General features: G+C 34.4%; 1 protein-coding gene and 1 long non-coding RNA gene across 3 annotated transcripts; one reads left to right on the top strand and one right to left on the bottom strand.

The window, feature by feature from the left end:
• Positions 1-323: 323 nt before the first annotated feature.
• On the bottom strand, positions 324-25,086 carry LOC132725020 (uncharacterized). Its single transcript, XM_060710011.1, has 8 exons — positions 24,953-25,086; positions 24,367-24,524; positions 19,491-19,684; positions 19,219-19,273; positions 8,737-8,995; positions 6,597-6,820; positions 4,872-4,910; positions 324-343 (listed from the first exon to the last, which is right to left on the bottom strand). The coding sequence occupies exons 3-8, from the start codon at positions 19,539-19,541 to the stop codon at positions 324-326; spliced, it is 648 nt and encodes a 215-aa protein (XP_060565994.1). The 5' UTR covers positions 19,542-19,684; positions 24,367-24,524; positions 24,953-25,086.
• LOC132725017 (uncharacterized) lies at positions 9,827-15,646 on the top strand. 2 transcript variants are annotated; one of them, XR_009624993.1, is made up of 4 exons: positions 9,827-10,609; positions 12,151-12,243; positions 13,231-13,417; positions 14,147-15,646. It is a non-coding gene; the product is annotated as an uncharacterized LOC132725017 (long non-coding RNA). The 2 variants fall into 2 exon arrangements; XR_009624992.1 differs by lacking the exon at positions 14,147-15,646 and having other exon boundaries at positions 9,834-10,609; positions 13,231-14,054.
• Positions 25,087-25,970: the final 884 nt, after the last annotated feature.

Here is a 25,970-nt window from a genome sequence, read left to right as displayed (position 1 = left end):
AAAAAATTTTATCCTCCCTTTTTGGAAAATCAAAATTTTAAAACTTTTATGAATATCGTTTTTCATTGCATGGCTTTTTTTATTCCAGTGCCGTGGATTATGTGATCAGTCAAATAATAAAATGATTAAAGACTTAACTATGACAAATACTGATAAAGAAATACAAGTTAAATACAATACTAAAAATGAATGAATTTAAGTAAACATTTTTAGGTATTTTACTTACATTTTCCACAAAACTTTGCACAATTGTACATAACGAAATCTGTGAGTGTACTATCGCAGCACATGCTAGAACCATAGCTGCAGAACAGTTTGTCCATCTATCCGATACACCGCCAGTCTGACTGGCAAAAATACATCCGGATTGAATTACATTTTTAAACATTTGTAGAGTCCTTTATGAAATATCAAAGTTTGAATTCTGATCAAATTGCATCACTTTATTTTTGTATCGTCGGCTTGCTTGTCATTATGGATTGAAGCTTCGTTTACCATATTCTATATACAAGCTTTTTTGTAAATTATTCAACAGGCAATGAAAAGCAATTATCTTTAGAATCAACGTTCGTCTTGCGTCCGTTTTAATGTTTTTGGGCTGACTAGGAAGTCACTAGCAATGCACTTATAAATTAAATGTGCGCTACAATTATCATATCATACTGCACTCTACTAACAAACAGAATTGTAAACGCTCAACGAACATGGAAAGTCACTATTGTTTAAATAACAAAATTTCTAATAAAATTTGGTAACTAGTTGTTGGCAGTAAACTTTTAATATTTTGCGTCTCGCGGTTGCACGCTGCCAAATTTAGCAGTCCGTAAAATCGCCCATAATGCCTGTTCAAGCAGTCCTTATATTTTTTGTCGGAACTCTGACTTCATTGTTAAATTATATTTTTTAAAGGCGCGCTGACACTTATATAAAATAAGAAGGAACACATTTATCTAAGGGTTTAATTTTGGGCACGATAATGAAATGATTAGAAAAAAAGATGCTTACACACCAAAATGACCACTGTACGTCATAAAAAAGATTTTCTTGGCTCAATCTAGCTTTATCTTGGCATGTTAAAATTTGAATTATCCTCTTAAATTTGGTTGTTCTATCCCTTTTTACGTTGGTTGATATATAGTATATGAAGCTTTGATACATCGTGAACAACGTTAATACCCTTTTAATATTGTCGCCTACTTTTTTATGTTAAAAATTAAATTGTTCTTCAAAATGCAGTACATTAATCCGGCAATCAAGACAATTTTTTTTGAAAATAAAAAGAAAACAGTAGTAAATTTGCCTTAAACGAAACATGTGGAGCCAATTTTATAGAAATGCCCTAAGATTTCAGATTCAATTAAGCAGGTGTTTTTTTATATCCACATCAACGAACTTTTTCAACTTTTCGGCATTCTCTAGTTGGGTGGTTCCAATATTCCTACTTGAATAATGTTGAATCACCCTAAGGATATGTTGCCTGCTTTTTAAATTTGTCTTTTGACGTCTTAATCTGTGATAGCAGGTTTCATAACCTTGACCCCTTTTCAAATTCCTTTTTTATTAGTTCCGCCCATTGTTTTCTCGTTTAGGGCACACGCTTTTTATTATTGGGACCATACCCCGCTTTAAATGGAAGCACGAAAGTGCACATTGAAGGTCCATGATAACGCGTTGAACACATCGCGGATGTTCTAAATTCAATTTTATATTCATGTTTAAATGTTGAATTCTGCTTAAGCCGGTGCTAGGGGGCGTGGACGGTAACTTGCACTTTCCAGTACCGTCCATGAACAGGCTCAATCAAACCGAGCCTGCAACATTTTCAATTTTGCCGTGTTGGGCTTTCTTTAGGGATTCTGTATTTATCTATTGTTGTCAAATTGTACTTCTGCAATATGGAGGGCGATCGTTGCCAAAATTCCAGATATGTAATGTGTTCCTTTTGAAAACTACTTTTGAAAATGCGAACATGTATGTCTAGCTTTTTTGATTGTATTCGTGCATAGCAAATGATATGCCTCTTAATCCCAATCTTTTTAATTAAAGGTACCCGCTTTTAAATAACAAGTTTACATGCAAATCTAACAATTGACCTAAACATGGAGAAACAACAACAGAATTTTGACAAGTTCGTATCTTCCATTGCATATACATACATAAAGCAGTTTACACATTTGAGATATTTCTACTGTACCTGAAAAAATATAAATGAAATGTAAAACTCGAATACAGAAAACATATTTTAAAGTAAAACGTGTTTTCCAGTCCGCGCCCTCTCTAGAACTACAACAGTACGTTTACACAGTAAAGCATGTTTAAAATCTGACAAAAGTAGATTAACAAAGTTAAACGAATTTTAAGTCATGCATGACGCCCCGCCCCTCTCCTGGGTATTTACGATCTTCCATTACGGAAATGTAATGGACAGGTATAATACCCGTCGTTCTCTCCTATTTCTCAATAAAGGAAGACACGGCGTCCATTCTAACTTTTTTTTTATTTCTATAAAAAGTCAAATATTTTGGGTATCAAATGAAAGATTACTCCATAAGCTTTCCCATGAGTGCCTCGGAAATAAAAATGAATTCATAGGGATGTAATTGGAAATTTTTGTTTAAAAAATGTATCATTTTTCCTCTGAGAATTGGTAAGAAAAACAGCGGCGATTTCCCCTCTAAATTTTGGATTGAAATAAATTGTGCTCACAATACGGAGTTTATGATTATATAATTATATGCCTAAAATAAAAATGAATTAAAAATCAAAATATGAATTGAAATTTTTGTTTTAAAGTTTATCATGTTCACTTTTTCTGTAAAAAATAGAGAAAATAAGAATCCCTAAAAGAACGCTCAAAACGACAAAAATGTGAGAAATGTTGCATGGCTCGGTTTTGATGGACCTGTTCACGAGATAATAGAAAGAGAAGTTACCGTCCACGCCCCTAGCACCGGCTTAAGCAAAATTCAACATTGAAACTGGTAACAATTTTGAATTTTGAAACATGCCGCACTGTGTATTATGGCGTATTTATCATGAAAGCTTCAATGTGACACGTAACGTACCATTACCATGAAAACCGCATTTGCGTCCCCAAGTTAAAAAAAACAAAACACACTCTGAAATTCAGTTAAGGAGAAACATGGCGTGGGCGCCCCCTACTTACTTTTTTTATTTCTTGGTCAATTTTTTGATAATTTTTAGGACTCAAGTAAAAGAATCCTTATGAACTTTCTTAGTGATGCCTTAAAAATGAAAGTTTAATTACGTAGAAGTATTAAAAATTTTCTTTCAAACTTATCGTTGATTATTTTTCCTGTCTTCTTAAAACCACACTCATATATTAAATGTTAAAAAAATCACGTTGCTTCCTTTAGATACTTTATTTAAAAAAGAAAAAGAATATTGAATGAAATAAGTTAAGACCATAAGCTTTGAACAAATAAATTACAAAGTCTGGAAACAAAGTGATCCCTCGAAAGCATTAATCACAACAAAATTACATAAAAATTAAAGACTCGGTTGATTGAGTCTGTACGATGATGGATAATGAACAAGTGCAACATCCCTAGCACCGGCTTGAACGGTACTCAATTCTCGACACTTAATAGCGTTGGCATCAATGATCCCACCGAAGACCAGAAAAATATAACAACACTGAAGTGAAGTGACGGGGCATCTTTTTACAGCTGCCACACGGCACTTGACACCTGCTGTTGTGAAGTATAACAATCTGGAAACAAAGTGATGAAGTTGATTGAAGTTGGTCATTGTTCCCCTAAAAGATTCCAAATCGCCGATGGTTTCTTCAGGAATATATGATAAACAAGATCAACCAAGGAAAGGTGGCGCTCAATGAAAGCAACCCACATGAACCCAGCAACAAGAACAAGTGGGCAAGGACCCAGGCGGACCCCAAACAAATACACAGGACAGGGGCACTAAGGCAGAGCACGGACAGGCTATATCACTAAAATGCATAAATAACTTTGTAAGTGATAATGAAACACGATGTTAAATAATAAAGTTAATGCCTAAGTTATCTCATCATAAATGGTAAAAATCAGCAATTTTCAAGTAATGTTGCTAGTGACAAAAATTTTGTAACAAATGTAACAAATATATGAAAATGCCGTATGTTGTCCTTCAGTTGTATTTAGAAATATGGGAGAGGCGCCGTTTTATACTTGTCCGCAATAGAAGTTCGTAAATACTCCGAGAGGGGCGGGGCGTTATGCTTGACTTAAAATCGTTTAACTTTGTGAATCTACTTTTGTAATTTTAAAACATGTTTACTGTGTTAACGTACTCTTGTAGTTCTACAACTGGTAATACGTTCTCTTAAACTCTATTTTCTGTATTAAGGATTTACATTTCATTTGTATATTTCAGATCTATAAGTGTGCAAACATGCATATGTATTGCATGCAATGGAAGATACGAACTTGTACATTTGTTGTCGTTTTCCATGTTAGGTCATTTGTTACGATCCACATGTAAATTGGTTATATAAAGGTGGGAACCTTCAATTAAATGATTGAATTAAGAGGCATATTATGTGCATGCACGGGTACAATAAAAATGGTAGGCATACAAGTTCGCATTTTCAAAAGTCATTTGAAAAGGACTACTTTACATATCTGGAATTTTGGCAACGAACGCCCTCCACACTGCAACATCAATGTAAGAGGACTAGTATTCTGACAATCTAAATACGACAAATTCTAACAGTATTCTGTTGATAAGAAAAAATATAGTCAGATAACAAAAAAACCCGCATTTCTGACAGAGGATTCCAGTCATTTTTGCACCTAATATGGAGGATATGTTCTTTTTAATATCATTTTTATTGACATTGACAATACACTTACCTGATTCGTAAACATCACACCCTGCTTTATCAATGAAATCTGTAATTTTAAATGAAAAAGGCAAGTTTATATATAGCATGTAATCATACACGCAAAATAAGTTAATTAAATTGAATTTGATAGTATAATTTGAAAATAATTGTATCAAATAAGTTGCATTTAGGTTTATAATTCTCTAAAACTCTTTCAGGAACTTCACATATTTTAATAGAATAACTACACTCGGCAATCTGATTAATACTCGGGGCTACGCCCCTTCGTACAAATCACATAGCCTCGTGTTTCGATGCTCTTTCTATTAACACATTTATTTAAAATTAGCAGAAATCAATATTAATAGTCTTATACGAGGGGAAGTCATGAAATATCCGGACTTTTGACTCGTTCCAAAAACCATTCAACATTTTTAAAAAAACCTTTCTACTCTTTTTTCAAAATATTCACCACCTACGTCTACGAACCTTTGCCATCTTCGTGGAGGCTTTTGTATTCCCGCCGTGAACCATGACGTAGACCTATGTTTCAGGTACTGTGTAACAGCAGATATCAAAGCCGCCCATTGTCTTATATTTCTTTCCAGCAAGCATTTTTTTTCAGTTCTGGAAACAAATAAAAGTTACAAGGGGCGAAGTCTGGGCTATAAGGAGGGTGAGACAACAATTGCCATTTGTAAGAGTTGATAACCTCCACTGTAGCTGCGGCGGTATGGGAGGGGGCGTTATCGTGAAGAAGGAGGACATTTTTCTGTCCTAACCTGGGACGCATTTGTTTCAGCTTTTCTCTGAGATTTTTCAGAATTACTTCAGAATAGTACTTGGCGGTGACAGTTGGACCTTTTTGCATGAAATGAGTAAGTATCATTCCTCGTGAATCCCAAGAGGCAACAAGCATGACTTTACCACCCGAAGGAGACAGCTTAAGCTGTGTAGGAGGTGGGGAACCAGCTCGTTTTCACTGCTTTAACTGAGCTTTTGTCTCAGGTTCGGAATAATGAACCCACATCTCATCTCCAGTGATAATGCGGTTCAAAAACTTATCTCCTTCACGATTGAAACGGCTTAAATGTTCTTTTGCATTGGTTACTCTGTTTGCCTTTTGATCTGCGGACAGCTGTCTAGGCACCACCTGGCACTTACCCTGCTCATGCCTAGGTGTAAAATCGTGTGTGCCGATGCCTTACCGATGCTTAACTTGTTGGCTACCTCCTCCAAAGTTACTCGACGATTTTTGTTGACAAAAGCTTTAACATTTACTACCATTGTTGGGGTTACCGCCTCAGCTGGCCGCCCAGTCCTAGGCCTGTCACAAACACTTGTTCTGCCTTCACGAAACTGAGAAACCCAGTTGTAGAAGGTTGAACGTGATACACATTTATCAGAAAATCTTTTTGAAGCCTCTAAAAGATGTGGCAGGGCTTTTCACCTTCTGCAACCAGAAACTTTATTTCTCTAACAAAGAGTCCATGAAAGACGAAACACATATCATATATCAGAGGGCAAAATACTGTGTATACACAAGTATCATTGAAAATAAACTGACCACGTTATTAGGGAATGAATGTAGTTTTCACCAATATATAATGTGTGTATATAGCTGCACGTGGGAAGAGAAAAGCATGAAAATGCCGGATATTTTCTGATCGTCCCTCGTATTAGACGATTTTAAAGATTGTTATATCGATTTTTTTTGTAATATGAAAAAGAAAAAAAAGATTAAACCACATACCCCAATTAAAGGCTGCGTCGGATGCTACACCCATCAATTTAATCATTTTAAACGGACTAGATACTTCGAAGAAGCTTTCTGTTTCATTTCCCGTGCATTTGGTGTCGTCGTATTTGCCAATCCCGAAGCAAAAATAGTTTTTTGAAGCCTCAGTCTTTTGAGTAAACCAGAAAAAAGCCATGTCCGTTTTACAATTCCACTTTGCACTGTCTTCAGAATTAAATCTGTTTGTAAAAAAACAACATAAGTACGCTTGTAGAAATACAGATCTTAAAATAAACATGTCAACTGGACTCATTAATTGTATGTATGCAACACGGAAAAAAAAACATGAAATAATTAAAACGCTAAAAGCGGCCAACATCCGTAGAATTCACCATACGAAAAAAATATATGTTAAATATATTAACATCTCCCTAAGAACGAATAAATATCCACACACATATGTGTGCAGTTTAAAGAAAAAGTCAAAACAAAAGGCAACACTCAAACGAGGAGAATATGAAATCGAACAATGTTTGAGAGGTCATCAATAGCAAAATACAACAGGACAATTTATTTAACATTGTATAATGTATGTAATAATAACACACGGACATATAGATTTATTGTAATTCTAGTTACTTCCACTGATGTATTTTGTTTTCAGTAAAAGAACTAAGTAGTGCCAAAGTAGGCATTTAAATTAAAGGCTATGTCTCATACTGTATTGAACTCTTACATTATAAAAATGGTCATTTGTTCTAAATAAGTTCAACTTATAATTTTCCTTTAAACAAAGTTTGACCTATTTTTGAAACTATATAGTACATATACGAGGATTGTTCAAAAAGTAATAAAACTAGGAGTCTTATGGTGGCTGATTTGTGTCATTCGTGTTTTCGTTTCGTTTTCGTAGCGAAACACGCTAATTAGCAAGGGCGCAGTGTGAAGTTTAATAAGTAAAATTTCGCCCCGCGGGGGCGCAGACCAAGATTTAAGAAATAAAATTGCGGAGCGCGGAGCGAAAACACGTTAATAAGGGGGCGCAGGGCGACGTTCATAATGATAAAACAACGCCCCGCGCCTCCTCTAATTAGCGTGTTTCCGCCCCGCCAGCCCCAAGAGAAAAATTGAGAATTAACAATTTCAAATGGCGGGATTGATTGCGGAGCGAAAACACGCATATTTTGTTCATAAGTGCAATAAATAAAACGTCGCCCGCGCTGGCGCAAAACGAGATGAAAGAAATAAAACGGCGGGGACCGGAGCGAAAACACGGGGGTGCGGTTCGAGGTTTGATAAATATACTTCGCCCCATACCCCCTCTAATTAGCTATTTTGCCAGCGACAACGCCAAGCATGAAGTCGTGATTTAACAAGTTAAAATGGAGGAGGCGCGGAGCGAAAACACGCTTATTAGCGGGGGCGCTATTAAGCTTGTTTTGGCTTCGCCCCTCACCGTTTTATTTCTTAAATCTCACTCCGAGCCCCCGCGTGACGAAGTTTTTTTTTTTATATTTTTTATTACCTTTCGCCCCGTGTCCTTTGTAATTAGCACGTTTTCGCCCCGCGTCCCCGCCATTTAAACTTGTTAATTCTCGACCTTTCGCTTGAATGGGTCGCTGGGCGAAAACACGAATGGCACATATCAGTGACGTCTACATGTTCCACTAAATTTAGATTTTTTGCATATGTACAACGATCGTATATAGGCTACAGTATATTTAATTTTTTGAGGTGTTAGATACCGTGTTTAAACATATATAGCATATCAGGGACCATATGTTTATCTATGCCTGTACGAACAAAAAATAATCCGTTAAACATTTGATGATTGTCACCTGAGTATGTGTTATTTGTCATTTGCCGTTTTTTTATAACAGTCATTTTTCTGAAGAAGATCAAATCTCGAAAGCTAAAGAAAAGCGCTTGTTTTAATTGAACTGATTATAAACATGTATACTTACATTCATCATTTGCATAATGAACATAACGGATATTCTACTTTGAATTTGGACTTCCTTACGAGTTATTATGCTAAGAATAATTTTTTTAAATTGTATCAGTCTAACCTGATTTTATAGAAATGTAGCTTTGTCTGACTCCTACTACTGTTTATATATAGATACTCATCACTATTTTTTGTAATAACACTTACCGTTTAGTATCGCTTATAACTGCCGCCTGACCCGTTCCACAATCCACTAAACATTTGGTGATTGTCACCTGAGTATGTGTTACTGTAAGGAACACAGAATTCGTGAGGTCACCGTCATTCATGAAGAATTGTAATGCAGCTTCGCCACATACTTTAACTCTCATCTGTAAAACATGTTCTGGATGATCTAGAAGACTAAGCGTGTAGGGTGCTGAGCTGCTCATTGAGGAGTCGAATACTGTACTCGCTTTCCCACCCTCTGCATGATAAAGAATATAATCACACTGGCCTCAATGCGTCAAAATTCAATAAGTTGGATGTTAACATTGATTGTAATGACAAAAAGGTGACATATGGTCGCACGAAATGATGAAATTTGTCATGTAAGGTGGCCTAGATTATGGAATCAGATTCACCTTTTCATCACTTTAGGCATTTTTTTTCATATTTTTATAAACAAATAGGCTCTAACTGGGAAAGCATCAATGCAATTAAGAGAAAAATCTTTTTATTCCGTCGCAGCATATTTTGTTTTATAATTTATAATTATAAGAGAATTTAATCATAACAACTACATGTATGTGCATTTTATAACTTTCAGCTGGACATAGACAACGACAACGGGAACTGTCTTTATAAAAGTAGACCATATTTAACAAAATTTCTGCGATAAATACAACACTGAATTCTGCCTTTACTCCAAGTTTTGCAAGAAACAGGGTTTCTTTGGTTAGGAATTAGAAACGGTGAGTTATTGAATCGAGCTAGATTAGATTGATGTGAAGGAGGCAACTTAATTGTCTTGCCTTGCTGGTTTTAAAATATCCTTTGTCCATGAGCATTTTGATGACATGTATATGAAAAATAGTTTCACCATTTCGCAAACAATATAGTCAAGTTAAAGGCCCATTGATAGATCCCTACTCTGCCTTTTCATTTGAATAACAATAGTTTTTACCACAAACATCAACATGTGCTCTTTCGTTAATAAATATGTTGAGGTGAAATTCGTATTGTATCTACTAATCTTATGATAATACGAAATAGACAGGTCAGGAATCTATGCATTATATCCTAGGAATGCTTTTTGGAAGGAAATTTTTTCAAAAAAAAATTTCCTTTCTATAGTAACGGTCTGCCCATATCAAAAAAGAACGAACAACACCTAATTGACTTCTGTTTAAGCTCAATAGAAAACAAGTAGTTAATGCGACCAAGAAAGTAGTGCAGCAGAACTATATGTATACTTTCAAACGTGGATGACTTGAAGAAAAAGATGATGTTAAAAAAAACTTGAAATGATGATATTCAATGTTAGCTTACATCAATGGAACATAATCTTAAACGTGTACGAAAAAAAAACATCAGTATTATTACGCATTAGGCCAAAGAAAAATTTGTGTCCATGTACCTATGTACAATAAATTGAATATAAATAAGGTGTAATTTTGTAGCAGAGATGCTGAAAAGTTCACATATAAGTCAACCGAAGGGAAATAAAAGTATTTTTTGTATATATTTAGCAATTTATTGAATAGCATTTTATGCCACCGCTGAATTTTTTACGTCGATAACTCAAGAGGAAACAATGGATACAATATGTGGCCTTAAAAAGGCATACTATTTTTGCAAAAAAATGGTTCGCAAATTATCATAGAATCAAAGCGTTTGAAACAAAAATATTATTATGTAAATAATAAAAAACAATATTTCAATACAAGTCTTTCAAAAGTATTCTGGAATTAACGGATGCAATTTGGTAAAACTTGGTTTAGACTAATAAGTAGGGCACACCGTTCGGACCATCGACAGAATAACGTTCGTGTTTTTCAGATTTCAAGACATAGATTTGCTGATGAATAACATCGCAAAGGTTTGTGGAAATGCTTTTATTTCTTTGTTCAAAATCGTTTTGTGTTTGCAGATGTTAATTTGTTAGACAAACGAAATTAGGTCAAGGATTGTTTACATTATTGAATTTACAGGTAAACTCGGCCCTACACCAACTCGGGACAAGTGACTTAGTCAACTCGGCCCTCTATTAAAACCATATATTAGGATTAGGATATAGATTGTTTAGTTAATAACATATTGTTTGAAATTATCTTTAAGATAAATAATTATCTGAAGAAGAGATATCAAGAGACAAGACAATATATGTTAAATATTGATCAATAAATAGAGTTTTTAGATTGATTTTTTGTGACAATGAATTTTATTGTATTAAATACTGTTTGTTCTTTAATATGACAAATGCTTTTTTAATGATATTTTTTACAAAAAATCTGGAGAAGCAAAATATGCGTTTAAATTGTAAATTCTTTCTTTCTCTACAAATTCACATACAAATTGGTACTTTCATCAATAAAACAAATAAAAACTTCAATATCCTTGAGTAGATGTCTGTTACAGTAGTGTGAAAATGTTAAACCATGAAAGTTATGATGAAAACATATCAAAAGTAAGAAAGTAATCATTACCAGTAATATATAATTATGGGCCGAGTTGACCCGTGCTGAGTTGGAATAGGGCTGCAAGCTGACTCGAGGGCCAAGTACCTTTTAGGGCCGAGCTGACCCTGATTCGAATTTACAGTGTTGACTGTTGTGTAGGATTTGCTTTTTCATATCTATTGTATATAGACTATCTATTAACATAGAAATAAGTTTATAATATATTTAACTGTTGTGTACAATTGATATTCGATCACTGTATCAAAATTTATCTCGGCCCTCCTGATTTTTATTTGGCGAGGTCCGAGGACCGACAGCCTTTCGCACAGACTGCAATTTGCAGTTGGTATAGTAATTTTTAGTGTTTGATGATCAGAAGATTTTTTCCTTCTGAAAATCATGGACTTGAATAATTCAAATCTGTGTGAAAGCGCAAAGAGAAAGAGACTGAAAATTAATTTATTATTTCTATGGACAATATAGATGTTATAAATTTGTAATCAAACATGTGGGTCAATTTTCAGCAGTAGTTGAATCATGACAAAGTATTTTTAATAATTTTATTTAACTTCTGGCTACTTGAAAATTTCATGCTGGATGTTTGCTTACCATTACTTTTTGCATAAGAGCTCTATGATTGACATTAAAGTCCACGGGCCAATTCATTTCTGATATATCTATAATCTTTCCGATATCTTGTTATAATATAAATGACTGAACATCATTTTAGAATTATTAGGAAGAAATACATATGTTCATTCTTTGTAAAAATGTTAGAAGACTTGCAAGTTACCGACTTAATCATTGCATTTATTTATTATTGAAAAAATGCTGAACAGCTAGTCTCAACAGTGTTATAGGCTAGAATTTTCAGTTTGCATTAGGGCCAAAATATATTGTTAGTCATGACGGCTTTCCTATTGCTGTCAAAAAACTTTAACCTTGTTCATAACTTTTTCAGATCTTGGTGTATTGTCTTCATACATGGCCACAACAACCCTTCAAATAGACCAGACTAAACTTAATTAACTTGACCACCATATTAACATTCAAGGTAAATGTCTAAATTTTCTTGATTTTTGCTATTAGTAGCTATAACTTTGTTATTTTTGAATGCTTGAACAACAATCTTTCAGGATAGGACCTGACTCACTCATAAATGTCCTTGAAGCTTTTGTGATCAGAAGTTGTACAGAATAATACAAACCCAGAACAATTTCATTTACTTGGTTTTGCAACTTCCGAGACAATGGATTTTAAAGATAGTTGTTTTCTTGAAATTTCAGGACAGTATAGTAGATAGTAAAGACATTTAATACATACTGTATATGTACTATAATTACTTTAGTGTCCAACTTTATTTGTCATCCAATGAAAACGCTGTATCTCTTAAAAATTGTGTGCGTTAATTTTCATAGAAGTACAAAAGTCGATACTATATCGAATTACCTCCATAGTCAACTTCTATTTTTCATGGTACTTCATAAAACTGCATAGTGACGTAATAAAGTGAATGATAATGAGGCCAAATAAAGTTTGACGCTAACTATGTTAGTATTCATCCGTGCTGTTCTACAGAAATTAGAAACATTCTCCTGTCGCTATCGCTCCCGTCGAAGTTTCTTATTTCTGTAGAACAGCACGGATGAACACTAACATATACATAGTATACTATAAAAATCTTTATGCTTGGACAATTTTGAACAAATTGTCTCTTAAACAGTGTAAGAAATTAGGATTTGAATCGACTTGGCTGGTCGGACTATTAGATTGGAATATTTACTTGCCCAAAAGACATTTCACTAGCACGATTCATTTGTTCAAAACAGTTGTTTATATTGCCTCTGAAAATACAGTAGCCTGGTCAGGCTTTTTACTGTGAAAAGTTGGTAGCCCGAGGAGAAATGTTACTAAGTAGTCGGGCTCTCAGACTACTGCTAATTTCGAACATTAGCTGCTTAAATTATTGATTTGATATCAACTAACATAATAATTGGGATACTATATGTATATCTAATAATAATTATATTTTATTTTTCAGAAGTTCGGCCTACATGTCAGATTTATGAATGTGAACAGCAGGATATCGATTTTAAGGATGCTTTAGGGTCAATGACAATGAAATCATGAGAGATAAAGGCTAAAATGTGAGACTGTCAATCTGACTAACCTTGAAGTGAATAAATGGAAAAATGTTTCTTTCAATAGCATGGGCATTTAAGGAAGAGGTACATGATTATTTAGAAGTATTTGTATATGATATTTCTTAATTATTATTTTCTAATAGCTTTTTTTTCTTGACTTGTTTAAAGGCTGACACAGGACAGTTTATTTTAAGTCAGTGAGCTTCTGTCACTGGATAGACTATTGTCACAAAAAGCCAAATTTATAAAAAAGAATTAGTGTATTTAAATATCTTATACAAGAAATTAGGAACAAAATTAATAGCAAGAACAATTGTGACATGTAACATGTATTTAGGAATTCAGCTTTCCTTTCCTTTTCACCTCAGGACAATTCACATTAAAATATTGAATATTCACAGTAAGCAGTGTTAGCACTCCAACATATCTGACATATATGATCATCTTATCATCACTTAGCCAGAATCACTCACATTTATGAATTTGAATAATTTTGAAAAAATTGCTGCTAAGCAAATAGATAAAATACCCGGGTCTGTGACTGATTGTTTTAGTTTATTGACTCCTTTCACTGCTGTAAGTTCAAGCTCAGCATTTTTTCATGTGAGAAAGCTCATTTATGGAACATTGATGGTATCCATGTGCCTGAAATCATACACATAGGTGCACCAAGGTCTTCCTCAACCAGTAAAGCTGGAAGGAAATTGTGCTGAAAATTGCCCCCCCCCCCCCCAAAAAAAAAAAAAAAAATTATAAAAATAGTGGAATTTTAATTTAATTTTGCAATTAACTTTTTCTAAACAAATATTTCAGGAAACAGAGGCGCTTATGTGATAGAACAGATAAAGCAGGAGCGATAAGGAAAGATACATGTAGATGTTTCTTCATGTCGGAAACACTTAAGAAATAGAAAAAAATTGTGGTTTTATAAAACTTAAAAGAAATTGGAATACCAGGAGACTGCCTGCCCTTTGCAATGTTGGATAATGAGTTCTTAGATGTGATGTCGAAAGTCTCATGAATATAGTACCATGACTTAATCTAATTAGAAAAAGAAATGACATTGAGGAGAAAACTAGTCACCAGTCTTTCACCAATAACTAGAGATAACTTTCCAATATTTGAAATATCATAATATGTATAGAACTTTAATGAGCCACCAGTTTTTCACCAGGAAAATAAGATCACTTAACTATTTTTAGCTCACCTGTCACAAAGTTACAGGGTGAGCTTTTTTGATCGCTTTTCGTCCGGCGTCCGTCCGTAAACTTTTACTTTAAATGAAATCTCCTCATAAACCACTAAGCCAATTTCATCCAAACTTTACAGGAATGTTCCTTTGGTGGTCACCTTTAAATACTGTTCATAGAATTTAATTTCATGCAGAAAGCTGGTTGCCATGGCAACCAAAAGAAAATGACATAAAGTATCTTCTTTTAAAGAACTCAAAGAGCTAGAGCTTAGACAAAGTATCTTCTTTTAAAGAACCCAAAGAGCTAGAGCTTAGACATTTATCATGAAACATCTTCTAGTGAGTGTCTACCAAGTTTGTTCAAATAAAAGCCCTGGGGTCAAAATTGGCCCGGCCCAAAGGGGTCATTGATTTTCTCTAAATGCATATAGTAAAAACTTAAAAAACTTCTTTTAAAGAACCAAAATAGCTAGAGTTTAGATATTAAGCATGAAACATCTTCTGGTAAGTGTCTACAAAGTTTGTTCAAATAAAAGCCCCGAGGTCAAAATTGGCCCCGCACCGGGGGTCATTGATTTTCCTTATATGTGTATAGCAAAAACTTAAAAACCTTCTTTGAAAAAACCCAAATAGCTAGAGTTTAGATATTAAGCATGAAACATCTTCTGGTAAGTGTGTACAAAGTTTGTTCAAATAAAAGCCCTGGGGTCAAAACTGGCCCCGCCCCAGGGGTTTCATTGTTTTTAACTATATGTGTATAGTAAAAACTTAAAAAATCTTCTTTTAAAAAACCCAATGAGCTAGAGCCTAGATGTTTAGCATGAAACATCTTCTTATGGTTTCTACCAAGTTTGGTCAAATTTAAGCCCTTGGATAAAAATTGGCCATGCCGGGGGTGGGTGGTGGTGCAGAGGTTTTTGTTTTACATTATATTTGTGTAGTAAAAACTTAACATCATGAAACATCTTCTAATGGGTGTCATACAAGTTTGTTCAAATAAAAGCCTTGGGGTTTAAACTGGCCCCGCTCCAGGGGCCTATATACACATGGCCCTCTTGTTGAAATATGTATGAACAAATTTTTATCAACTTCAAGGTTTTATTGAAGGAATTTGAAGTAACTTGGCATAAATGATTGTTATAATAATGATTGTTATAATAAGACGATGAGTCATGTGCAACAACCAGACCCCTACCTCCAGGGTCAAGGTCGCATTTGCTCATTCAAGGTCAACATTGTCTATTTAAGAGTATATCTCGTGTCTGGTCTATAACTGTCCTATCTCTAAAGGGATTTTGTAAATACTTGCCACAATTGCTCACAATAATGAGAAGATGTGTCATGCGCAACAACAGGTCACCTGCCTCCAAGGTCAAGGTCACACTTGGAGGCCAAATATTAACATAACCTGTTACAGGGTATATTTCGTGTCTGGTCCATAACTTTGTCATTTATTGAAGGAATTTGAAATAACTTGGCACAAATGTTTGTTATAATAAGATGATGATGCGCAATAACCAGACCCCTACCTCCAGGGTCAAGGTCACACTTGCTCATTCAAGGTCAACATTGTCTATTTGAGGGTATATCTCGTGTCCAGTCTATACCTTTCTTATCTTGAAGGGATTTTGTAAATACTTGCCACAGTTGTTCACAACAATGAGATGATGTGTCATGCGCAACAATCGGTCACCAACCTACAAGGTCAAGGTCACACTTGGAGGTCTAAGAATAACATAGCCTGTTATAGGGTATTTTTTTGTCCGGTCCATAACTTTTTCCTATATCAAAGGATTTTGAAAACACTTGGCACAAATATTCACTATAATAAGACAATGTGTCATGCGCAACACCTGCATCCCTACCTCCAAGGTCAGGGTCACATTTCGAGGTAAAAAATTAACATAGTCTTTTAAAGGGTATATATTGTGTCCAATGTAGAACTTCTTCATAGTTCAAGGAATTTTGAAATAACATGGCACAAATAGTCACAATAATAAGACTATATGTCAAGTACAACACCTGCACCCCTGCCTCCAAGGTCAAGGTCACACTTAGAGGTATAAAGGTAACAAAGTCTGTTATATGGTATATTTTATGCACCGTCCATAACTTCTTCATAGATGAAGGGATTTTGAAAATACTTGGCACAAATAGTCACAATGATAAGATGATATGTCATGCACAACACCTGCACCCCTACCTCCAAGGTCAAGGTCACACTTAGAGGTCAAAGCAGGGATTTTTTCCAGGATTTTGGGAACATAACCCATACCCATGGAACTGGGAATTTCAGCAATATTTTGTTAAAAATTGGGAAAAAATACATGACTGAAATTTTGCAGTGATTAAATGTATGCAAGCAATCACTGCCTAGGATGGCTTCTTCAAACATTTTAACACTATAACAGTGAAGAAGCCCTTATTTTCAAAGATTTTAGAATTCTTTATTCAATATCTATATTTTTGTAACTTTCAATTGGGAATATTTTCCTGTGGATTGGGAAAATAATATACTATTTTCAATTGGGAATATGTCCCAATAACGGCTATAAAATGAGCCAAAAAATCCCTGCAAAGCTTAACATGATAGATTTTGAAATTCAGTATTTCATTTTATTTCTTTAATAAATATATTGTTGCATTTGCAGATCTAGCATTGATCATAATTTTGGACTGAAAATCCTTAGATCCCTGGCTCAATCTTTTGAAATAGCACAATTTTTTGTTTCATATAAAACATCCCTGAGGCAGGGGACGTTAGTAACTCTGTGGATCAAAAGTCAAATAATAAATTAAAACATGAGAGTATATTTCTATATACATGGCTGGATTTTCATAACATTTATCACAAATCATGAAATGTTCACTTATGTATACATCTTTCTCCCCAATCTGAAGCTTTAAGGTTCAGTTCTGAATAAAGGCAACAGGCTCGATATGCTGCCAGTGGGCTTGTCTAATTATGTACATATTTTGATTACCCACTCAATATAAGCATTGTTCTTAACGCAGGCATTCAAGTCCTGTGGGCACATTTCTACTTTTGACTATATTCTGTTGTATAATATCAGTCTTGTATGTAAAAAATCCTTAAAACAGCACCTCCTATACCACTGGCCGTTTGCGTTAAAGCTTCTTTCATTCAGATTGTTATAACTTGTGTCACCTCAATATGTACCAATAATTTAAAGGGACTCACTCCATTGAGGTTTAAAAGCCTAAAACATAACATTTGAATTTCTACAGAAATGAGCCGGGGCACTTGATACAGAAATATATGCACAGATAGTGAAGAAATATACTTTGAAATAAATTGAAAATCGATTTTTTTTATGCTTTTCTCAGCCTGATCTGCGTGAAATGTGTTTAAACGCTTTTATTTTGGGTCATTTTTTTACAATTTGAATAATTATTCTTGAAAAACGAAGTGCGCAAATGATCTGAAATTTTCTCAAAGATAAGTGGTCAAAATATACATCAAGTGGTACATTAATCTAGAAAATAAATTTCAGTCTCATCATGTCAAAAAACCTCAGTGGAGTTCCTTTTACTTTCTGACAAACTAAATTTCAGTCTCATCATGTCAAAAAACCTCAGTGGAGTTCCTTTTCCTTTCTGACAAACTAAATTTCATTATCTCCATATATTTAAGCATTTATTTTTTATATCACATATATTTTTACTTTTATGCAAGTTTTGACAATAAAAGTTTACTTTAAATCATTGTTCTTTGTTTAGCTATGACTTTAACAGCATGTACATCAATTTCATACTAAAACACAATTAGTCATGTTTGAACTTACACATGTAAGCACATGATGAGCTTTTCTTGTCCTTGAGTTTGAAATAAAAAGTCTCTTCATTAACTATGATTAAATAATGCTTATGGCATAGTCTTGAATTCCTATGAAGTAGTTATATAAGTCATGGCCGATTTAGGTCAAACTGAGTGGTTCTTTGTGTTCATAATGCAGTAGTATTATCTATTAATTCACTTATTAGAAACAGAATTGCCTATGATTTCAACTGATTATGAGTGTCACAACTTATGGGTTTGGGGCCCTGGGCCAAGAACTAGTTATCAGCCCACTGAACATGAGTAGTGCAAAAACAGAAACAATGACGTCACATTTTGTGTCATCAAATCAGTGTCATCAAATCAGCAAGCTGTAGATTGAAGCTTGCACATATTCCTTTGTTTTTAATTCACACACATTGGGAATTTCTATGAAAATTTCCTTCCAACAGTACTTTCAGTGCTTTGATTAATTTTATTTCCTAAAAACTTTTTTTATTTTTGGTGTCCAGTTATAGTTTCCAAAATGTTATACTCATTGGCCAAGCTTAGTTCGTTTAGTGATCTAACATCGAAGTATCTAACATACTCTAAAACCATTATTTTAACATATTAAAACTCATGTTTGCCCTATTGGCTTTATAATGATGGAAAAATGTTTTCATTTCTGAGGCATAATGTAAAAAAGACAAATCATAGGTAATGTTAAATGGTTTCTGATGAATGCTTGCCTTTCATTTTATTAAGGATATTTGACATTACTTGGGAAAAAAATAAATTACCCTCGTAAAGTGTTGGGTTTTTCTATGCACTAGTAAGTACTTAATTCAGACATATATTTTTAGAGATAAATATGAAACATTTGCTTATTCTACTAGTATAACGTGTTCTCACCATAACAAGTGCCTCCATTATAATTTGGAGAAAATACTTGAGTATTGTCGACATTCTGGAAAAAGAAAGCATAAAACATATACGTCAAAGTATTAGTATAAATGTAAAGATAAAACCTAATTATATTAAAGCTATGAGTGAAACGGAATGAAACACCGTGACTTGATCCATCAGAGGCAAAATGGTCATAAAATTATTTTTTCTTTCAGTGATATATGTAGAAAGGCACACAGTTACAATGTAAACATCTGGTGTACATTAGCTTATCTTACCTCGTTGAAGATAACAGAGGTTGGCATGGTTGCTTGATCGTCACATTTCATTATGCCGCTGGCACCGTCTGTATTCTCTATTGTAAATGATAGACTATTAGCTTCTTTAGTACTTATCAAATAGTCACTGTATTTAATTTTGGTTTTATCTACTACATTCTGGTTATCGATTCTTGTCTCACTTGAAAGCTTCCCTGAAATAAAAAAATGATTCATAGAACTTAAAACACGGTGTCAAGGGTATACGCATCATTTTTCCGCGTACCGTCGAAAATTTATCATCCTGCGCGCAGCACCGTATCATTTTAGACAAAACAAACACGTAAACATAACATGCATGATGGAAAACGGCCTGAAAGTCACATTTTTGAAGTAAGTGTATTCATAAAAGTGTGTCTACGGAATATTATGATCATTGAAGCTTATGTCTTTAGCTAGTTTTTATCAAAGACTTTTACGATTTCTTTGTTTTAATGAAAACAGCTAGAGCTGGCTTGGGGAAAATGAGCATTTGAAAAACTTCTAAAAGAGATAATTATGTTGTCACTCAAAGTATTTATTTAATATAACTGATAGCGTCAAAGATATATATACACAGACTCTTGCACACAAATTTAAGCTGTTTAGTTTCTTAAAAAAGTCATAAAAGTGTGACAACTGACCGAGTTCTTGGTACCGTATCATGGGTCCGCACCGAAAATTGTGGCACCGTATACATTAGCGCTAGACTTGCACCGCATCATGATGATTAACCTAATGGTGAAAAAATCTTATTTGTATTTATTTATTGTTGCCCATCTGGGCGAGGCCTGTAGATGTATATTTATTATTTTTGAACCAGTAGAAGCAAGCCTGTTTTTTTGTGTGCCCGGCGTAAACACGTGCGTTTATTATAGTGGCAAATTGTTAATGGCATACATTTTTTTACGTCATTTTGTAATTTACTTTGTTTGTTTTTTTTAGGTTAAGCGATTCTTTTTTACCAAGTTCAAATACATGAAATTAATATCGCTTATCATATAAATAAATATCTCATAATTTATAAAAACCACATTTACTTACTATATTACCATTAAGCCAACAAGATAGACCTTCAGGGGAGGACCCTAGATAATGTTGGTATAACTTTTGGTCCAACCCTTGTGTATGTACATTACATTTTAATATGCTTAAGATATTGATGTTAGATTGTGTAAATTAATCATGTACAAAATATGCAATAAAATATTATAAAACTAAAACACGTGGGACCGCGGTCATATTCGAAAGAATTTGAGTCGACACTTTATTATTAAGATCGGTTCGATTAACACAACAAGAGTGCAAATTGCTAATAAAGAAGCAAGTTTTTAGTGAAAATTTTATGTATATTTACCACAAATATAGATATTTAATTGTCACCATTTCATACATACTCTTTGAGATAGTGCTTACGGTGAGAGTTTCTAAAAAACAAGATTTTCAAGCTTTCTACTCAATCCGTGCAATTTAATATTTGTCAGTTATCATGTAAATGAAATGTTTATAAATAAAATATTGTTTAAGTAAAAGAATTTGAGTAAATACACTGGAAGAGTAAGGAATCGAACCCGTGACTTTTAGACTGAAACGTCGGACTTGGAATTCTGGCATCGCTTGTCAATGCGTGAGCTCGAACCACGCCAGCGGCCATCCCATGTTTCATGAGCGTTGTGCTTAAAGCTATCTATAAGTTTTATAATAGTCTATCAATAACTGGAACTACAAGGAAAAATTCAAGCATGCCGACACAGATATGTAATGGATACAGTACGAGTTTTCCTTCAAAAGTGTCTTCTTACAGACATAAGAAGACAATTTGAAGAAAATACGAGTAACTGTATCTGAATTATACGACATTAAATTGTAAAGAACCGATAAATTAAAAACTCATTTAATTATAAATAGAAAACACATTTGATTATAAATAGATCTATGTATGTTCACGTTGAAAATATAAAGCTATAGAAACTATTTGCATGGCCTTTAAGCTTTGGGCAGTGAAAGGTAAATTGTATTCGCACGGAACTTTCGTGCACTTAGTAAATTGGACATAATTCACTTTCATTCATGTTAAACAATGTTAAAATGGCTGCCATCAATTAACAGTATGTCAAATTTACTAGTATGTAATCGTCTCTAACTTGTTTTGCGTCAATGTTTCGGACCCCAAATTTAGTAAGTTTCCTTATTCACATGATTACCTTAACGCTAACGCAATGCTCGCCGTTTATGGCAGTTGTTTTTTATGTGTGTGGGGCGGTGGGTACAGTACATTGTAAATGTCACTTTAAAGGGACTCCACTGAGGTTTTTTGATATGATCGGACTGAAATTTTTTTCCATGTAAATGTACCATTTGGTGTAGGTTTAGACCTCTAATCTTTGTGCAAAATTTCAGATCATTCGCGCACTTCGTTTTTCCAGAAGAATTATTCACATTGTAAATAAATGTCACAAAATGAAAAGCGTTTAAACGCTTTTCACTCAAATCGGACTAAGAAAAGCATATATATACAATTTTCAATTATTTTAAAGCATATTTCTTAACTATATTTGCATATATTTCTGTCTAAAGTGCCCCAGCTCATTTATGTAAGAAATTCAAATGTTATGATTTTTAGGCTTTTTAAACCTCAGTGGAGTCCTTTTAATGTTTTTTTTTAAAAATGTCAGACGATATAAAAAAAACAACTATGTGGTGTACCATCTTCCAAACGAACAACTGTTAGTTTCGTCAATGCTAAAATCAACAGTTACTTTGTTCCTGGAAATGGCCATCCAATTTCACGATAAACTGGACTTTCTCATGAGATGCGCACTACTTTCCATCGGTTTCTATAGTGTCCTGTTTGAGACAGTTAAAATATCACCTGTTAAGATTGACTTAATCTCTTGATTTAGCTCAACTATTCGAAAAAATAGGGAGAGCTATTGTAATTGTGAATTTTGACAGAACTATCGCCATTATTGAAAAATCTTAAGGCTTTTGTTTTACTATCAAGCAGCGCACTGGGTCTTCTTAAAAGATAAGAAGCGAGATTTAACTTTTTTTTTCGTGGACTTTCTCTATAGTCACTGGTACTGTGAATAAGTTACAGTTCTCGAATAAAACATGCGAAAATTAAGTTTAATCGCGAAAATTGTTATATTTCGATTCGCAAGAGGATTTAAGTAACGGTTATTTAAAAGTATCTTCTTACTATAATGGCTGATTAGGAATTCTTTTGTGCGTTAACACCCTAGCGCTAACACGACAAAGCGCCAAACGGCGCATTGTCGGGCTTTCGTCTTATCGTCATGTCGCTAACGATGTACGCCAAACGGTGCGTTGTCATGCGGCGTGTTGTCGCAATGTCACATTGTCGCTTGGTTCAAATCGAAGGATTTGCTTATAAGCCAAGCGACAGGGCGACATCACGCCACATGTCCACGCGCCGTTTGGCGTGCTTCACTAGAGGCAGGACGGACAAGACGAGAGCGCGACAATGCGCTGTTTGGCGCTTTGTCGTGTTGTCGTTAGCGACAAGACGAAAAGGCAATAACGATACCGACAACGCAACGCGCAATGTACCAAATCAGCCACCATATATTACAGACGTAAGAAGAAACTTTTTGAATAGCTCTGCTGGGGTATGGTCGTATAATAAATAATACAGGGAGGATAAATCAAGCACATAGTTGCCACCTTTCTTAAAATTCAGTAACATGCATAAATTACGTTGCCCAGTCAATTAGTAACAAATTTGAGAGTAAAAGTTCAAATTACTGATATCAGCAAATATTATGCAATTCCCAAGTCCAAAGAAAAGTTAAACTCCACAACAGACATAAAATGCAACTGCTACGAAAAGCATAGGAATTTTAATAAGAAATTATCTTAAAAAAAAAACAATAGAGGTCTAGATTGCTTTTCAGGCCCAGGTAATCAACTGCCCCGCTTACCCTAACCGATAACCAAACATTTACCTTTTCTTGTCAATCCTACAATAAAAAGTAACAATACCCCCTCCAAAAAAAAAAACCAACAACAACAAAACAGTTAAACACATTTTTAAGTACATACATGCAGATATTACCGCGCAAAAAGAAACGGTGCCATGGTTCTGCATGATGCGGTACCATGTTTATCAAAGTTTTCTTGATTTTACAACATTATTTGCATTATTTGTATAAAATTGGTATGTAATCAGCTCGTATCAATGCTTTTTGTGATCATTTGACATATGATACATCTTCCGACAACTTCACTTTCGGAAAAGGATGAAAAATGTTCGCATCAAGAACACAAATGTTTCACATGTATAAAAGTGTTTTCATTAGTTTTAGGTTATGATAGACAAATAGTGTTGCAAAATATTTTGCACACATAGATGAATCATTCAAAAGTTCCGTGGTGTATGCAAACTCTCTAAATAAAATAAATTTTAGTAAGAAATGTTCGCATTTTTGAAGTTACCACTTGAACTTTTCAGAAGATTACGTAAGAATGATACGGTGCTGCGCGCAGGATGATAGATTATTGGCGGTACGCGGAAAAATGATGCGTATACCCTTGACACCGTGTAAAAGGGATTTCAAAGAGCAGTGTATGTCGAAAACAACACGCAAAACTTAAAGGGGGGTCTTCAAGATTAGTGGATGTGGAAGAAATAACACATAGAGCGTTAAAGATACTTCAAGGATCAGCGGATATGCAAAATCTTTTTTATTTGGGTTTATAGATAGTCATTAGCTGTCATAATATATCTGATGATCTATAATATTCCGAGTTGTTTACCGTTGCAATACTGCCGCCTGTAGTAAATGAAGATTGCCCAAGTGATAACGATCATAATTTGGCATTAAAATTTTTATACCTGATGTGATGAAGAATGCTCCTTTGACAGGAATTTCACTTTGGCATGCGACCTTGATCTGTCCTGTAAAAGCGTTACGTACTGACGGGAACAACTGTCATGCTGAGGGCTGATGTTTCATTTAAAATAGCATATGTCAAGCCAGTGATCTGTACTACCTATGAAAGTGAAAGACATTGTGCTACATGCTATTGAAGAATATTCAATAATACCATTACAAACCAATGGTCCTTACAAAGCGGAGACGAAAACATTTTCTACACTGCCATTGAAAGTGTGACTGAAGACTTTAAGAGAAATCACATAAAACAGCTGCTTTATAGTAATGGAAAGTAATACGTGTTCAAGTTGCTGAAAGGTATTTATAATACTATAAGATTTACCATAAAACAACAATTAGAAATTTCAAACATATATAAAATAACATCCCGTTGTAAAAATTTAAAGAAAGTTTAACTATCACCAATGTGTAAGAGCTCTACACAGATGCTGTAAACAAATTAAATAACTTGGAATATTTAGAACATTTAAATGAATATTTGTGAATTTATGACATTACATCTTATTGTAACTTGGCAATACCTACTTGGATTGGATGGGAAGCAATAATATGACTGTTAAGTCCTTTATCAAGGCGTCTCACAGTGGTTATGAAATTTGCCTTTCATAACAAAAGATGGGTAACCCGTCATTTTCACTTTAGTATCATTCCAGTTGCTTTACTATTTTCAGAATGTCACCATAACCGTTCGTGCCTAAATTTGTAACAAATATATTCAGATCCCCAATGCGAAGTAGGGACCAGTTGCTCCACTGTATGGGCAACGATGCCTCCATTAGTAACATTTTTTCATTACAACGGGCATAAACTGCCAGCAAATAACAACAATCGATCATGAAACTGTAAATAACAATGTAGTGCCGGTTAAAGTCATTAGGTACTCTCAGCTGGAGCGAAATTTTTTAAAATAATGTTGCGCAAAATAATTGATTCACCCTTACTAAGACGATATGCAGAGCCCAATACATGGTCAGGTCGGTAAGAGTGTTTCAATTACCCCAAGGTCCTTCCTCAACTCGCTTCACTTTTACAGGTTCCACGTGTTAGTCACGGTTTCGTACAGTTTCATTGGTGCACTCCAACTTTTTACACGTTCATGAATTGTCTTTAAAGAAAAATAACTGATTCGCATGATCACCATCTCATTAAAGGCACGATAAGCTGTCAGGCCTAATATATGGGTTTGTCACTCCTAAGGTCCTGCTCGTCTTAAAAAGTCGTACATTGTGCCTGACTTCCTAAAATCACGTTATGAAACTGCATGCCACATGTTTTTTCAAATGAATTGCGAATCAATCCAAAATTCTTGACAACTGAATGTGCAGAAACCCCAACATCAGGTTGCCTCAACAAGGTCGATTATGGTTCAATCTTTTTGAACTTTTGGAGAACTTTTATCTTTGGACTAGATTATTTATAGCGTCCTGGTTTGTTAGGTACATGTTGTCTGTGTCTGATGCTTGGTCATTATATTTCTTCTTATGAGTAACTTGTTCTATGTGAAGTTTATGGTTTTTTTTAGAGGTTGTTGCCTTCGGTTTGG

The sequence above is a fragment of the Ruditapes philippinarum genome, unplaced genomic scaffold (genome assembly GCF_026571515.1).
Source record: "Ruditapes philippinarum isolate M1 unplaced genomic scaffold, ASM2657151v2 ctg5175_1_1_1_1, whole genome shotgun sequence".
Taxonomy (NCBI): domain Eukaryota; kingdom Metazoa; phylum Mollusca; class Bivalvia; order Venerida; family Veneridae; genus Ruditapes; species Ruditapes philippinarum.
The sequence above is the reverse complement of the archived record's forward strand: the minus strand, read 5'-3'. Positions and strand labels throughout refer to the sequence as shown.